The sequence below is a fragment of the Neolamprologus brichardi genome, chromosome 1, assembly GCF_056152115.1.
Source record: "Neolamprologus brichardi isolate AB-2024 chromosome 1, ASM5615211v1, whole genome shotgun sequence".
NCBI classification, from domain to species: Eukaryota; Metazoa; Chordata; class Actinopteri; order Cichliformes; family Cichlidae; genus Neolamprologus; species Neolamprologus brichardi.
Genome location: NC_142104.1, coordinates 21,480,118 through 21,495,689, shown reverse-complemented (window position 1 = coordinate 21,495,689; position 15,572 = coordinate 21,480,118). Strand labels below are relative to the sequence as shown.

The 15,572-nt window shown below is 41.5% G+C and overlaps 1 protein-coding gene across 4 annotated transcripts in view; it reads right to left on the bottom strand.

The window, feature by feature from the left end:
• apba2b (amyloid beta precursor protein binding family A member 2b) overlaps window positions 1-15,572 on the bottom strand; it is a 76,525-nt gene that overhangs the window by 19,945 nt on the left and 41,008 nt on the right. For 3 of the 4 annotated variants that reach the window (XM_006780221.3, XM_006780222.3, XM_035905222.2), the window contains 5 exons: window positions 11,825-12,319; window positions 10,402-11,486; window positions 4,935-5,015; window positions 3,645-3,684; window positions 3,026-3,171 (listed from right to left, as the gene is read on the bottom strand). In XM_006780221.3, the coding sequence (XP_006780284.2) occupies window positions 3,026-3,171; window positions 3,645-3,684; window positions 4,935-5,015; window positions 10,402-11,486; window positions 11,825-12,299 (1,827 nt within the window). In that variant the 5' untranslated portion in view covers window positions 12,300-12,319. Of the gene's footprint in view, window positions 1-3,025; window positions 3,172-3,644; window positions 3,685-4,934; window positions 5,016-10,401; window positions 11,487-11,824; window positions 12,320-14,171; window positions 14,275-15,572 lie in introns of those variants that run through there. The other variant, XM_035905219.2, reaches the window with a different exon arrangement.

The following is a 15,572-nucleotide window of genomic DNA, read 5'->3' as shown; positions in this document are numbered from 1 at the left end:
CAGACAGGCGACCTGTCCAGGGTGCAGTATGGTAGCTGGAATAGCAACATACCCAAGGATGAGCAGAATGACTGATATGATGAAACTGGGATTTTGTTACACTTAATTATTGCAAACACAACTAAAACTATAACTGAAACTAATCAAAACTAAACGGAAACTAAGGATTTTCAAAAAAATAAAAACTAAACTAAACTAGCAATTGGTAAACAATTGGTAAAAACTAATGAAAACTGCAAAACTATTAAAACCCTGGTTAGTACACATGCTCAGCTCAGTGAATGAGCTGAAATGAACCTAAATATTTGAAGAAAAGTATAAATGTTTAGCCATATTGTCTTTTTAGATATCAATCAAAATCAACCGAGTACCATGAAGCAGCAGGCTGTGACTACACTTTGATATGTGTGTTATATTTGTGAAACATGTCAGCGCAGTCAAGATACATACGTTTTCCTTTGAGTTTATGCGTGTTTTCCCTATATATTCATATACAAACCTTATGGAAACTCTAATTATGTAGGATTGTCCCTTAATAATTACATGAACAAAATTATATGTTTGTTTATTTCACACAAGCATAAGAAACCTGCAAAATGTGGCTTAAACTGAGACAATACGACCAATATGAGAGGCTTAAACAGACTTTGGTCACACGTCGATTAAAAAGTCTTATTTCAGCATGTAATTTTCTAAAAGTAGACCACTACGGAGGCGGTCATTCAATATTTAGAATAACATCAAAGCTTGTATTCACACGAGAGGGAGATAAAAGAGGCCGGTGCTCGGTTAGAAACTGCGCACCAGAACGTTAGCACTAATGTCATCTCGTCACGACACGAGATGACATCAGTCACCTGGCAGAGGGACTGCGAGCCCAAAACAGATAAATGTGACCAGAACCATAAGTCTGACAGTCTAGTTTGTCATAAGAGATGTTTTATCACAAGAGCTCTGGACAGAGCAACAATGATGAAAAGCTTCTCCAAACTAACATCAAATGAGCTTCTTTGAGCTGCACTAGCACCATCCACAGCACTTTTCTGAAACATCATTTTTGTAATGATATTAGTGAACAGCAGGGAGGCTCACATGCCAGAAGCCCCATTATCCAGTCGGCTGTGACGAACACACGTGCCCTGAAGTCTAATCTGGCCAAGTTTTTCAGCTGCCCTAAAAGACCACTGATGCTTAATACATGACTATACTGCTTAGAAAAAATAATTAATATCCAAGTACTGTATATTTCATTTGGAAGTTTGTGGGTATGAGTTAAGAAATAATGTCATAGCTGTTATAAATGACTAAATATAACAGAATATTCTGCAGTACCAGGATTTTGTTTGTTTTCCCATTCTATGCATGTACAGTAATGTGAAAAATGACACTGTATCAGGAATACACTTTCTGTATTAGTCATGTAATGCCACTGAGTGTTCCTGTAAGGCTTCTATGTCTTTTTATATGTCTTTAGGTACATTTGAATATTTCTGGTGCTGCTTAAACAACAACAGAATGATAGCGCATCTGTTAGAAATTAGAGAACTGTCACTGAATAAAAAGCTCCGTCCGAGGGGAACTGCCTCTCAGCAGCTTCCTACTGGAGGAAATGTTTATTCAACGAATACATATTTCCAGATACTTAGGATCACCGGCAGTACTTCCTGGTGACTTGGGACTACCGCAGCCTCACTGCTGCTACTAGTGCTACTTCTCAGCATCAATATTTGTTGAAGTTACAAATGATGTAGCTGACTACCCAACAGGGCAGCTGTAAATTACAACCCATGACCGACCCAGCTGGCTCTGATATTCACAGTTCTTCAGACTCAATTAGGGACTACAAAGCATTATGGAACCAGAGGAAAAACACTTTGCAACCAAAATTAGTCTTTAATGTTGTTAGGGCTGTCACGATGTGAGATTTTCCCTACATAATTATGTTAGCCATAGGAAATATTGCAAAAACTAAAGAAAAAAAGAAATGAAAATGGTCCCTGTGGTTTCTGTGAGAACTTATTTGCTCTTTGTTATTTCCTTCCTCTGCCTTCTGTTACAATGATTCGTGTCTTTTTTTACTTTCTATTTAACTTTGACAGCTGCATTTTTACTACTTTGTGATCGTCCGCATTATCCCCAGAGTTTTCCACGTACGTCTCATCATTCAATCAATTCTCCGTGTATATATAGCCCTCTTAAGCCTTGCTATCGGTTCACTCTGTCTCCCTCTGTGTCCTCTCCTCAGCATACCTTAGCACACTAAGCTCTATTTATTGCTGTGCTTTGTGGATCTGACACAGAGGCTATGCGAACCATGTGGGTGCAGAGAGGAGGTGGGTTGCATTTTTTTTTAAAAAAGGAAAAGAAGGATAAAGCCATTAGTAATCTAACAGAAGCAACAAACTGTGTAAATGTCTTCGGAACATCTGAAAAGATTATTCTGTTGTCTCTAATAAGGCAGATAACAGGCCTAAACCAGCCTGACTAAATGTCACTGACATGTGCAGTGCTCAGTTTGCACAGCTAGAACAGAGCAGCAAACTCTTGTAACTCAATCGGGCCAGCTGGAAAGTGCAGAGCACAAGGCGCAGGGCACAGTTGCACATTTTAAGAGGCTAGTATTAAGAAAGCAAGGAAAAGCAGTAACAAGGGCAGACAACAAATTGGTAATTAAATTAAGAATTTAAGTCCAGCCTGCTCATCTCCAACTGCTTCACTTAACAACCCAACAACAGCCTGACTCCACCTGTGTAGGTGAGCACAGATTAAATTGGAGAGTTGCAATAAACTTGACTCTTGAGCTGAATCATGGCTGTGCTGGCACTGGGTTGTTATCACCATGTTGTCATATCCGTGTTTCTGACATGATATTGCTGTTTCATATTATTTACTATCACCAGTATATTGTGACACCTATATTGTGAAAGCATAAGGAAGTGTGATTGTCTGTATGACTCAGAAATGCAGCGGTAACTGTGCGTGTCTTCGTATGTGAATCGGTGCGCGAGTGGGTGTTTTTGAGTACCTTGACCCTGCTGACGGCCTCCTGGGCCTGCATCATTCGGATGTTCTTGGAGGGGTTCCTCTCAGACAGCAGCTGAGTGGAGCCCAGGTAGTTAGCAGCAAAGATAATCCCATCAATCAGGTCTTCTGGCTCACAGGGTCCTGGGACTGAGCCAGGGAGAGGCAGAGAGGATGGTGATTAAGAGGGAGACAAAGGGAAAGACAAAGCATGTTTAGACTGAAAGGGTGGAGCGTGCAGCGGAGAAGGTATTATAATTACTGCAGTCAGTGTGCTGCGTGAAGAAAAAGGAGCCAAACACTGGAGATATAGTGATAAACGGCTGTATAGGCCTCAGCAGTGAAATGGCCACCGGCTGTGAGCTAATGGAGGTGCAGTGCTAACAGGAGCTGTGATTAATCTGCATCTGTGATATCCTGTGATATCTAGATGTGGACTCTCAGACACCCACTTTGGAGCACAATGTGCCACCATGATCCGATGGCAACTAAAGCCTTTTAAAACATACTGTTAGCCCTAGATCATGCCCAAAGGCAGGGAAGTAGTGTTGCTTATTGTGATTACTTGGTTTTTATTCCAAAATTTTAATTTCACCACCAAAGGGATGTGCAGATGAACTTACCATCAACAAAGCTGGGGAAGGATGCGACCTTCTTTGTAGGCTGGAAGACAGCAGATAAATGTCATGAATAGACTTACAGTGAATTACATACTGTACTTCTCTGCTGTTTGAAAATAAACGCGCTAAACTTCAAATTCTTTAAATAAACTTGACTTCAAATATGCCATCATGAAAGACACACTAGCAAAACAAGGCTTTCACAATAGTTGAAAGACCAGTGACTCCAAATTTACAGAATTATTCCTTTCATCATAGACAAAATCTACGATGAAATGTATTTACACAATCATCAACAAACAAAAACGAGATGAAAATGTTCTGCAGAGACGAGATCCAATCAGAACTAATTAAGTTGTATAGAAAGGCGGGACGAGTTGGGAAGTGATCCAATCAGAAGTAAGATCCTTGTGCGGTAAGGTTAAATGTGAACATTTGATCTGCCGCTGGGGAACAGTACAACTAGTTCCTCTTCTCCACACATACAGACACCCTTTGCGTTTGATGTCAAGGAAAATAATATGATTAGTAAACCATGTGGAGCAACTCTCACCAGTAATAGCATGGCAAACTGAAGTTTTGGTCTATTATAATTATGACATTTAAGCAATTAAAACTAGACTGAAACTAAAAGAACTTAGATGCCTAAATTATGACTACAGCTGCATGACATTTTAGTCATAAGACTACGACTAAAGCTAAATCAGAATTTGCTGTCAAAATGAACACTGACACAGATAAAAGCATTTAAACCTTGCAGCTCCAGAATCTCCACGTGCCTGACTTGCTAAAAAGCACCATGGAAGCAGATAAAGCCCGACTGCAAAGAGATATTGTATCCATGAGGGATGAGGAAGCTTTAGATGGCCACAGGGAGATTCATGAGATTCAAACACTGATCCTGGTGATACTACTGAGCCTTCCCTCCATATTCAGAGATTCTACTCCCCTCAAGGACAAGGAAGTAAGGGTGGAGGGAGGGTGGTGGGAGGGTGGAACGGGGGCATCCTCCTACCGCAGACGTCTCGATGAGAAATGGCTCTCATAAAACCACAAGCAGAATGCTAGTCAATTATCAGGATGCTATCATGCCGAAAGCAGAGGACATGAGCTGAGGTTGTAATTACACAATTACTCATTTACTTAAATGGTCACACACACACATGCACGCACAAACATAACCATATGGATGCACGCACACATAAACAACAATATATCCTGTGCAAACAACCTCGGGGTAGATAAATGACAAAGAAGGAAACGCTGCGACAGGATATCCAGAGAACGTCTTACCTCTGGTACGTTGTTGTTCTCCAGGGGGACGTTGAGGTCGGACCGCTGCTGTTTTCTGGGTTGCTCTGCGCCATTGCTCACCTGGCATGCCAACACAGAAGAACAGGTGCAAGGAAATTACAATGTGCAGGAAACTGAGGTTTTTAATGTGTAGCCAGCACTGTAACCAACAAGGTGAGTCAAAATGCTGTATCCAAGTCTCTTTTTGTGTACTTGTTTGAAGTTTTAAACCACAAATACTACTGAAAATAAGCCCCAACGCCCCCTGATACGGGGGCAAAAGGCAGGAGATGAGTTAGGCTTGGGGCTTAAGAGGTTAAGAAAACAAGCAGTATCGGTTCAAACCACTGGAATATAGTTCAGTTTGGACTTTTAACAGTCTGCTCTTTTGTTGATTACACAATACATCCAATAGATGCCACAAAGATGCACATTTTAAATGTATTTCATATTTTAATGATGGATTAATCATTTAGAGTCTATCATCACATTCAGTATTCTTCTTCTTCTTCTCCTTTCGGCTACTCGTTTTAGGATCATCTGCCTCGATCTCATCGTATCCTTAGGATCCTTCTCTGTCACACCAACCCTCTGCATGCCCTCCTTCACTACATCCATGAGTCTTCCCTGTGGCCTTCCTCTATTCCTCCTGCCTGGCAGCTCCATATTCAACTGTCCAGTATATCCAATATCCCTCCTCAGCTCATGTCCAAACCATCTCAGCCTTGCCTCTCTAACTTTGTCTCCAAACCGCTCACCCTGAGCGGTCCCTCTGATGTACTTATTTCTAATCCTCTCCTTAGGTCCTGTGGGTCTTCATTCAGCTCGGCCCACTCCAAATCTGCCTCCTATCACTTTATCAGTGCCAATGTCTCCAAACCATACATCACAGCAGGTCTCACTACAATCTGATAAAACCTTCCCTTTCACTCTTGCAGCTATCCTTCCGTCACAAATCACCCTGAAACTTGAATCCACCTATTCCACCCTGCCTGCTCTCTCTTTTTCATCTCTCTTGTGCACTGTCCATTTCTTTGGATGGTTGACCACAGGTATTTAAACTTTATGAATGAAAATTAGTCTTTGTCTGTTCTCAGGCATGTTCAAAAACTGGAGCATCATTGATGATGGCATGTGTCTTTCAATTATCCAGTGCAGCAGTCAGTATAGCCAGAACCATAACTTAGCAGGATGGAAAACACCCTTTAATTCCCCTAGATGCCCATTTTGCAGTCCACAATGGCTCATTAACATTTAATTGTATTAGTGGCGCAAATAAAATCCTCCTTCCAAGAAATCCCCCCCCACTCCTCCTCCACAGCAAAGCAGTAAAGAAATGTGAAATTCAGAGGAAAAGCCCATGCTGTCACGCAGCTGCGTAGCCTCCTTTGCGAACAGAAAAGCAGACATAAAAGTTCTAATCAGTATTCACTGTGCCGCCCAACTCAGTTGTGCAAACAACCATTAAATTGATGAGATTCATGTTGTTGTTGGGAGGGATGGAATGCCAAACTGTGATGGTCTACAAAACTACATTTATGAGCAGCATCCCAAGTGAATCTAGCCCACTGTACATTTTACAAATAGCCTTTATGTGCAACTGAACCATCAATAAATCAGCACTGCTTCAATCATCGGTGCAAATAGCATTCATAAGGCAAACACCAAATGATTGGCAGCTTCTGCTAATGTGTGCATATGTACAAGACAGGACTCACTTATCCAATCACCCTCAAGTCTGAACTAAAATTAGGAGACATCCGCTACTTTTCTATAAAGTATCTTAAGCTAGAAGCAATATATCACTCAGCTGTCTTCAGCGATAATTACCTTTATCAGGCTGTGATGAATGCTCATCAGATTAACACATAATGGCACGCACATAAAATAAAATGTAAAAGCATTTCAAGTAGTCTCTCTGTGATGTCAAGCTCCATATTTATGTTACTAGATTAGTTCTAGTTCTAATTTATCTAATATTGCTCCATGCAGATCTTCTGATTGGCTGCCACACAGAAGGTTTGCACATTAGTTGCATTTTCTGTGCTCAGACAGGGGCATTTGTCTTAGATTACCATATTGAGAATATCTGCTATATCTGACATTATAAAGAGACAACAGCAGAAAAAACTGGGATCTCAATATTTAACACCCTGGATTTGAGATACGAGAATTTGTCACAGAACCACCAAAAAAAACTTGTGAGACATTTCACTATTTCATGAACTTGCTGACAGCAACAACTATCAAAAAACTTGGGATTGGGAAACAAAAGGCTAAAAAAAATCAAACTCAGGCAGCACTGCATTAAAAACAGGCCTGATTCTGTCATGGAAAACACTGCACGGGCTCAGGAAGACTTCCATAAATCTCTGTCTGTTAACACAGTTCAATGTGCCATCCACAAATGGAGGTTAAAGCTCTATGATGCAAAGAAGAAGCCATCTGTGAATATGATCCAGAAATATCACCATCCTCTGGGCCAAGGCTCATTTAAAATGGACTGAGGCAAAGTGGAAAACTGTTTTGTAGTCCACCGAATCCAAATTTGAAATTCATTTACAATACATGGACTCCAAGTCCTGCAGAGCGAAGAGGAGAGGCTCCATCAGGCTTGTTATCAGCGCTTGGTTTTAGAGCAACGTGGTGTTTTTTTCCAGGAAAACCCTTACATTTTTTATCAAGACAATGCAAAACATGTACTCCAGCTATAAGAACAGCAAGGCTTTGTAGTAGAAGAGTCCAGAATGAAATGGCCTGCTTTCACGCCAGACGTTTCATCATCTGAAACATTTGAAGCATAATGAAATGAAAAATACTACAAAGAAGAGCCAGGACTGTTGAACAACTAGAATCTTATATCAGACAAAAATGGGACAACATTCCTCTCCCAAAAATCCAGACACTGGTCACCTACACAGATGGAAACGTGGCCCTGTCCAAACCTTTTTAGATGTGTTGTTGACATCAAATTAAAAATGAGCTAATATTTTTGCTGAAATATTAAAATGTCAGAGTTTAAACATTTGACATTTTTTTCTGTGTTGTGTTGTGAATAAAATCTAGACTTATGAGATTTTGTAATTATTTTCTTATGTTTTATTTTTATTTACTTGCCCAGCATTTTGACTGTTTTAGGTTGGCTTTGTATTTATGACTGAAAATGAGAGAACACATAGTTGGTCTCCTTTAAAATATAGCTAATATCAATACTACTTGTGTACAAGCATAGTCTTTAAACACTGGCCCTTTTAAGAAAAGCTTTGGATCCACCTAAATAAACTCTGCTAAAATCGCACCATTATTAATGTGAAAATGGCTTCTTTTAGTGAACCAAACACCAAGCTCTAAAAAACCCCCAACTGATTTGCTTTACGGTAGGAAAAAGAGCCCAGAATAAATTTTAAGCAAGTAAAAAGAAAAGTAACTGAGAAAGGTTATTGTGAGAAATTCTGTTTGCAAAATGTCAAAGCACACTGGCGCTGAAAAGACATCAGCACAGCATCTTTTTGTGTATACTTGTATTTGTGTGTAGATGACCTCCCTGAACAGTCTTGTAACTCTTCAGTTAACATAATCTTTTGGCTCCACATTGTGCAAAACACATCTCTCTTTAAATTCACTGTTGTCCCGGTCTAGTCTAAGGTCATTCTGAAGTGGTGCACAGAGAACATTTCTTTGAATAAGAGAGAACAAAATGACCGAATTATCTCAGTGAGCCTGGGAGTCATCTCCATCTGCACTTAACTGTTTTGTTTTTGTGTGTGTGTGTGTGTGTGTGTGCGTGTTTTCAATTTCATCAAGCCACTACACTGCCTGACCCACTTCTGTGCTACAAATGAGCTACATATATACAGTGAATGTACCAGCGCTCGTGCACACCGTGGAGCAGGTGGGTATCAGCATGCTGCCCACAGGAGACTATCCCTGTTCTCCTTTTACCATCTGACTTTTAGAGGGTGGAGGGGCTCTGCGTGTGTTCGAATCTATCAGCGTGCATGTACAGCATGTGTGCATTAACCAAGATCCGTAAGAGGCAGAGAGATGAGGAGGGGGACATCTCAAGGTAACGCGGGGGAGGGGTGACACGCCTGTTATTCTCTAGGTGGTAATGACAAACATGTCACCTGTAACTCATCTCCTTCTTATCACCACAAATCTCTTTAAATCACATCCAGTGGCAAGGGTCTGTTGTATATGGCCAGAATATACTGTGCAGGGGCTTACATTCATGTCCTCTCATGTTCTGTTTTTCTCTTATAGCCTTGACTTCAGTGAACAGCGTACAGCAGACAGTTTAACTAGTCGTAAAATGAAACAGGTTCTGAATTAGTTTGAAATGTAACCTTTTGTCATTCATGTGATTTTCTTTATCGGTATTTATTATTTTTTGCTTATTTATACTTAGAGGGCAATCTATATACGTACCTCTGGACCAAGAAGTAATGCACCTTCATGCTTTTTTCCAAACTCTATAAACATTAAATGAAAATACCCTGTGATGTCTTCTTCTAATGCCCATAAGAACAGATGATGTAAAAGACCAAATTAAGAAAGTAAAGGAATTTAAACACTGATATTTTTTTAATATATACATGCTTATAAAAATAAAGTATCCTGTTGTTGCTTTACTGGTACATCGGTTTGTTACTGGGGCATTGCCAAGCTTATCATGTATTACGGCATCTAAAAGGAAACTAAAACCTAAAGGTATGAGTAATACAAAACATTTTAGTAACTGAGAATGAAAATGAAAATGCAACAACTCACTGAAACAATATTTTTCCTTTTAGAACTCATTAAAATAAAAGAAAAACATACAGGAAATGAGTCAAATTTGTCAGCATAATCGTCATGAGGAGGCTTTGGCTTAAGTTTATTAACCCCGGGGTGTCGGCATGATTATTATTAAATTTTTCCTCATAAAATAATGTGTTTTCATGTAAGTTAGATCAACAAAGAAACAATAAAAGCTTAAAACCAAAGAGTAAAATTTGTATTTTGCCCAATTTCTTTTTGCGTTTAGCCCAACAAAGACAAATCTCCTGGGGTTGCACCTTAAAATCTTAGAGAAACGGTGCAAATATGGTCTTTTTTTACTTCTTGGGAACATGTACACACCTTTTTGGCTATTAAGAAGGTACACACAGTTACCTTGAGGTCCAATAATTAACCCTAAGGGGGTACATTTATATAGACTGTGGACTTGCCCTATTTCTAGTGTAAGTGTATTTATGTAAAAACAAACTAAGCCTTCTTCTTGAACAAGTGAATGAAACCATGTAAACACAGTTACTTTGGGCTATATAATTAAATCAGTGTAGTCTGATAATGTGTGGCTCATCTCTTTAGTTTTTCTGTTGTTCTGTGCAATAAATTACTTTGAAGATGAGGCCCTTAAGGCAGGTCTCATTCGGTTCAGGGATTAAATATAAATATAACACAACAGCAATACTCTTCAGCTCACCTGCTCTTGGGGCCATCTCTGCCTGTCATCAGGGGAGCGTGGATGTGTCTTGTGGCCCCGCTGGAGATCAGGGTTGTTGTGGTGCATGGAGGGGAGGTTGAGGGACTTGGGCCTACTGTCGTGTCGGTGGTGAGGTGGAGGGTAAGGTGCTGCGTCGGGCTTGGAGTGAGGGTAGTCACTTGGTGCGGGGTCCTGTGCCAGCTCTTCCGGGCTTTGGTCTGTGCCACTGCTGAGACTCCCCATGCTCATACTCATCTTAATCTCAGCAACGATTTGATCAATGTCCTCCTCAGCTTCCTCCCCTGTTTCCCCCTCAACCACCAGCACTTTACGGCTTCGGTAGGGAGAGACTCGCACCGAGTTCCCGTTGTCTTCAGGGGCGTAGTAGTCTCCGGTGTAGGCCCTTCCATTTCTCTCCTCCTCCTCGCCTTCCTCTTCTTCATCCTCGTTAGGGCAGTAGTCCTCGCTCTCCGCCTCCTCTTCTTCTCTGTCAGCCCTTCGGGTGTGTGCGGCATCCTGCGTGGCAGGCTGGTGGTGGTGATGATGGTGGTGGTGATGGTCCAGGATGGGCTCCGGTCGTCCGTTGTATATCTGCTCATCGGGATCTTGCTCCACCACCTCACAGCGGACCTCTCCCTCCCCCTCACCCCACTCCTCCACTCGGTGCCTCTCACGACCCGCCCACTGCTCCTGCCTGGCCTGGCACTCCTCCCTCCACTCCTCTCGCGGCTCCTCGTCTCCCTGTCTCCACTCTTTCCTCACCTCTTCCTCCTCTTCTCTCCACTCTTCCCTCACCTCTTCCTCCTCTTCTCTCCACTCTTCCCTCGCTGCCCCTTCCCCCTCCTCATCTTCCACCCATTCTTCATCTCTTGCTTGCCCCTCCCCCTCTTCGGTCCAGCCCTCCACAGCTTCCTGGCATTCATCAGTGTGGGACCCGCCGAGCTGCATGGTGCTGGTGCAGTCCCCCCGGCTGTGGCTGTGGTTGCAGTCTCCCTGGTTGTTGCAGTCCATGCCCTCCAGGTAGCTGTCATCCTCTGGGCAGTAGCGGATGTAGTAAGTAACACCTTCATCCTCCTCTGCCAACCCTGAAGAAGTTTTATAATCACATTAAGTTGTGGTCCTTATATTTGGAGCTTCTTCACTAATGTAAGTCTATAAGTTGTATGCATACTTTAGCTTACTGATGTCTAAATCGCAAACAGTTACTAAGCATGAGCAGGCTCAATTTCTAATTAAAGGACAAACTTTGGTAGCTACAAAATGTTATTTATGGGTTTTCCTTTGATTTGTAGAACCAATAAAAAAATCAGTACTGCAAATATTGTGCCAATTAGCAGAATTAATAATAATAGATATTAAAATATTATAAAAATATTATAAAAATAAAAGGTAAAACAGAAAAGTTGACCATGTACACATTTACCGTCATCATAGTCATCATCATCTGAGGTGTTGTTTATATAATCAGAGCTGGAATCATCATCCAGGCTGTCGGCTCCACCGTGGAAGTCCCCCTGGTTAGGGTCATCTCGGTCGTGGTTATGTTCCGGCGTGGATGGTGTTGCTGGACGCTGATCCTGAAGTTCTGCGTCTGGTTCGTGGTTGCTGTACCGCTTCACTTCCTCCTCCTGATCTGCATCCGCTTCTGGATGACTGCGCCCCATGTCTTGAGACTTGGGAGAAGAATATTGTGCCTTGCAGGAGTGAGGGAGAGGTTTCGGCTCATGCGATTCTTTGGGGTAGCGGTGTGGGCGTTGCCGCGGCGCTACTGCTTTCAGATCACATGACTCTGTAGCGTGAGTGGTAGGACAGGAGGCGGGACCTGGGGCAGCCATACTATTTCCTCCGCTGGTCCCTGGCCTCTTCCTTTGAGCCATGGTTGGCGGCTTACAGGCCATGCATTGTTGTGGGTTTTACCCTGTGTGACAGAGGAAAAACAGGGGAAAGACTTCAGAATGGCATAAAATTCAGATGCATTACATGATTGTTGACATGTAGAGTTTTCTGCAGTAATGGAAGAAAATAATAAAGGCCAAAGCTGGTATAATTATAAGGTTTTAGGACAAATCCATAAAATGTGTTATCACATTTCTATAAACAGATTCCCTTTATCAAACAGACCCATGTGCAAACAAACACATTCTGGGACTCCAATATATTCTTGTAATTAAATAAGACATGGTTTATTTACAGTGTACAGTCTAAAGAACACTTTGGTGCTTACTTCAAATTTCAAACTCCAAATTCACAACAGTAGTTTTGACATGTTGCTCAGGCTGTTTTAAACACAAAGAACAGAGCCTTTCTGGGCATACCGCCTGCACATAAACCTAATAGGACACTGCCAGACAAAGAATCAATAGTTAAATCAAGGTCATCTCCACATAGGTGCTGAACATGTGCACAGATACCAGTGCAGATGATCAGTCAATCAAGACACTTATTGATCCTTCTGAAGCTTACTCGCCGGGAATACTCAATGTGGGGACACGGTAAAAGCTGCTCCTATGCAAGATCTGTTTACGCAGGGCAGACAGAGAAACAACAAATTGTCTCTGTTCTCTAAAAGAATGATGAAAGATTTTTGCTCGCATATGAATGACCATTTTTCCCTTTGGAATCGAAAATGAAAATGAGAAATCAAGAGGAATTACTGAAAAAGGCATTAGTGTGTCAGTGTCATGCTGTTTCTTAGAGCAACGGTCCAAGTTTATGATGTATTTTTCACTTTAGGGCCTTTGTATTCAAAGAATGTAAGCCCTCTTCTTCATGATTTATAGATGTTTAACAGAAGTTGTGAAAAAGGTTCTTGGTAAGGAGGTTTCTTTGAAGCTGGTATTTGGTGGCACTTTTTGGACTTTCAGCTGCGAAGATCAAACAGTAGATGTCACTTTTATGAAAATAGTTATTAATGAGACACCATTACTAAAACCCACTGCTGTAAACATTACACATGCCACTCTCTAAAATACAAAAAGACTGAATAAAAGGACTATGAAAAGACTGAATAACCAAAATATGCATGCGCTGTCTTAGACAATCCAGTCAAAGAAAAAGAGGCTAGTTTGCACAGATTATATTTAAGAACTAAGAACAACCAAACACAACTGTAACAAGCGAAGAACAAACACATAGCTCCAAAACAAGAATATAGTATGATATAAATGCACAAACAAATCACAAGGGCCCTATGAAGATATATTTGCTGCACTGAATCCCAACATCCAACTGAAAAAGTTCAGCTCTTGTGTACTTTTCTGTTAGATGCATCCTTTGTGCACTGCCATCCATTTTGCAACCACCCTTACTCTATTGTGCCATCCAGCTGCCATAAACAACTTCCCTCGGAGGGCTGCTGCTACGACTTTCCCTCATTCTCACTCGCCATAATAACATTTTTCCATCACCAGCGATTAAACTGGTTAATTAGCTCTGCACAACCTGGCACAAAACACAGGCAGGAAAGCACACAGAAACACACACAAGAGATTGTTCAAGGGAGTCAGATTAAATGTGCACACAAAGATATGTACATATGTACCGGGCTCCAATGACATTGCTAACATGAAGGTTTTTGCTCACCGAGTTTCTGCAAGTGCAGAGACATGGACACACCTGATGAAACACAGCAACACTATCATCTAATGAGGCGTCACTGTACATGACATGACACGTCGAAAGATTTTCCTTCTGTTCTATTGGCAGTGATTTCTATTAAAACCTTCACCTGTTCAACGTATTCTAAACCATGTATTGTTCATATCTCTTACCTGGTATCCTGAGGTTGGTGTCTGTTGTACAATAGCACTACGATCTGTTGTAACAACAGTCCTCCCTCCGCCTCTGCTCCTCGCTCCTCCCATCCCCCACCAGCTGCTCCACAGCATGCACCTCTGTGACTCCACCCTCCCTCTTTCTTCACATTGTAACCCAGCATCATCCTGTTGGAGCTCAGCCACGCCTCATACAAATCCCCAGAGCTGGGGGGAAGGATCGGTAACTATGGGTAACTGCATCCCCTGGGGGCTGATACCCTCTGACCTCCTCTTGGCTTCCTAGATTCACAAAAAAAAGTCACCTGTTCCTCATGTGGTGTTGCCTGACTGATGCAGCAACTGCATTCACATCACATTTTTTTGATTATTTACACCCCAGCGCCAATACAATTGCCATGTAATTTTGGAAATCCGGTAAGTCCCTAGCCAGGTGGCTTTTCCCAAATCAGCTTTGTGTGGCATGTATTTGGGATTTGACTGTGTTTATTCACTTTGCATGAATTTGTACTTGAATGATAATGCCATAATAACAACACTCACAAGGGATGTGTCTCACCTGTTTTGTAATTTTAGAATAAATCACGGCACACAATCCATCTGTGCTTTTACACGGGTAAAAAGTCAGTTGGCGCTTACTTTTTTTCTTTTGGTTTGTTTATGTTTTGGTTATCTACTAATCCACCCACATTTCCCACTTTTATAAGCACAAACATCCATCCATCTATTATCTTAAGAGCTTTTCCAATTTAGGGTCGCAGGAGACCTGGAGTCTATACCAGCTGTGAGTGGGTGAGAGGCAGGGTACAGCCTGGGACTAACACAGACACCAAACAGTCTCATATACACACCTACGGCCAATCACATAAAACTAAGATACATGACTTTAAACTGTGCGAGAAAACCTTTGGAGTTTTGAAAAAATGCAAACATACATAGAAACGCTCCAGCTCACCAAAAGGTTTGCACCCAGAACATTCTCTCTGCCCCAGACACTAACACAACAGTAATTTCTGTACTGAAATGTGGTGCACTCCTAACAAGAAAAACAGCAGCTATGTTTCATTATGGTGCCAACCAAAAAAACCAAGCTCTGCAGGAAACAGAAGCAGACTCCGGCTATAAGATATGAGGCATCAGCAGGAAGAATGGGAACAGTGTGGGATCCTGAAATTCAATATGCCTACGTGTGATGCAAACATTCTGTCAGTGATAAGCCAAATATCTAAATGTAGGCCATCAAAATTCTGCGAACTGAGCTACAGCAGCTTGTATTAGAGTGAAATGAGAAAAACTCAGAAAGCTATAACTAGCGTTATTACGACTGAAATGCCTTAGCAGGAAACAGCAGCTGTCAAACAGCTAACTAGACATAAGCTGTTAAAACAATCCTCCAAC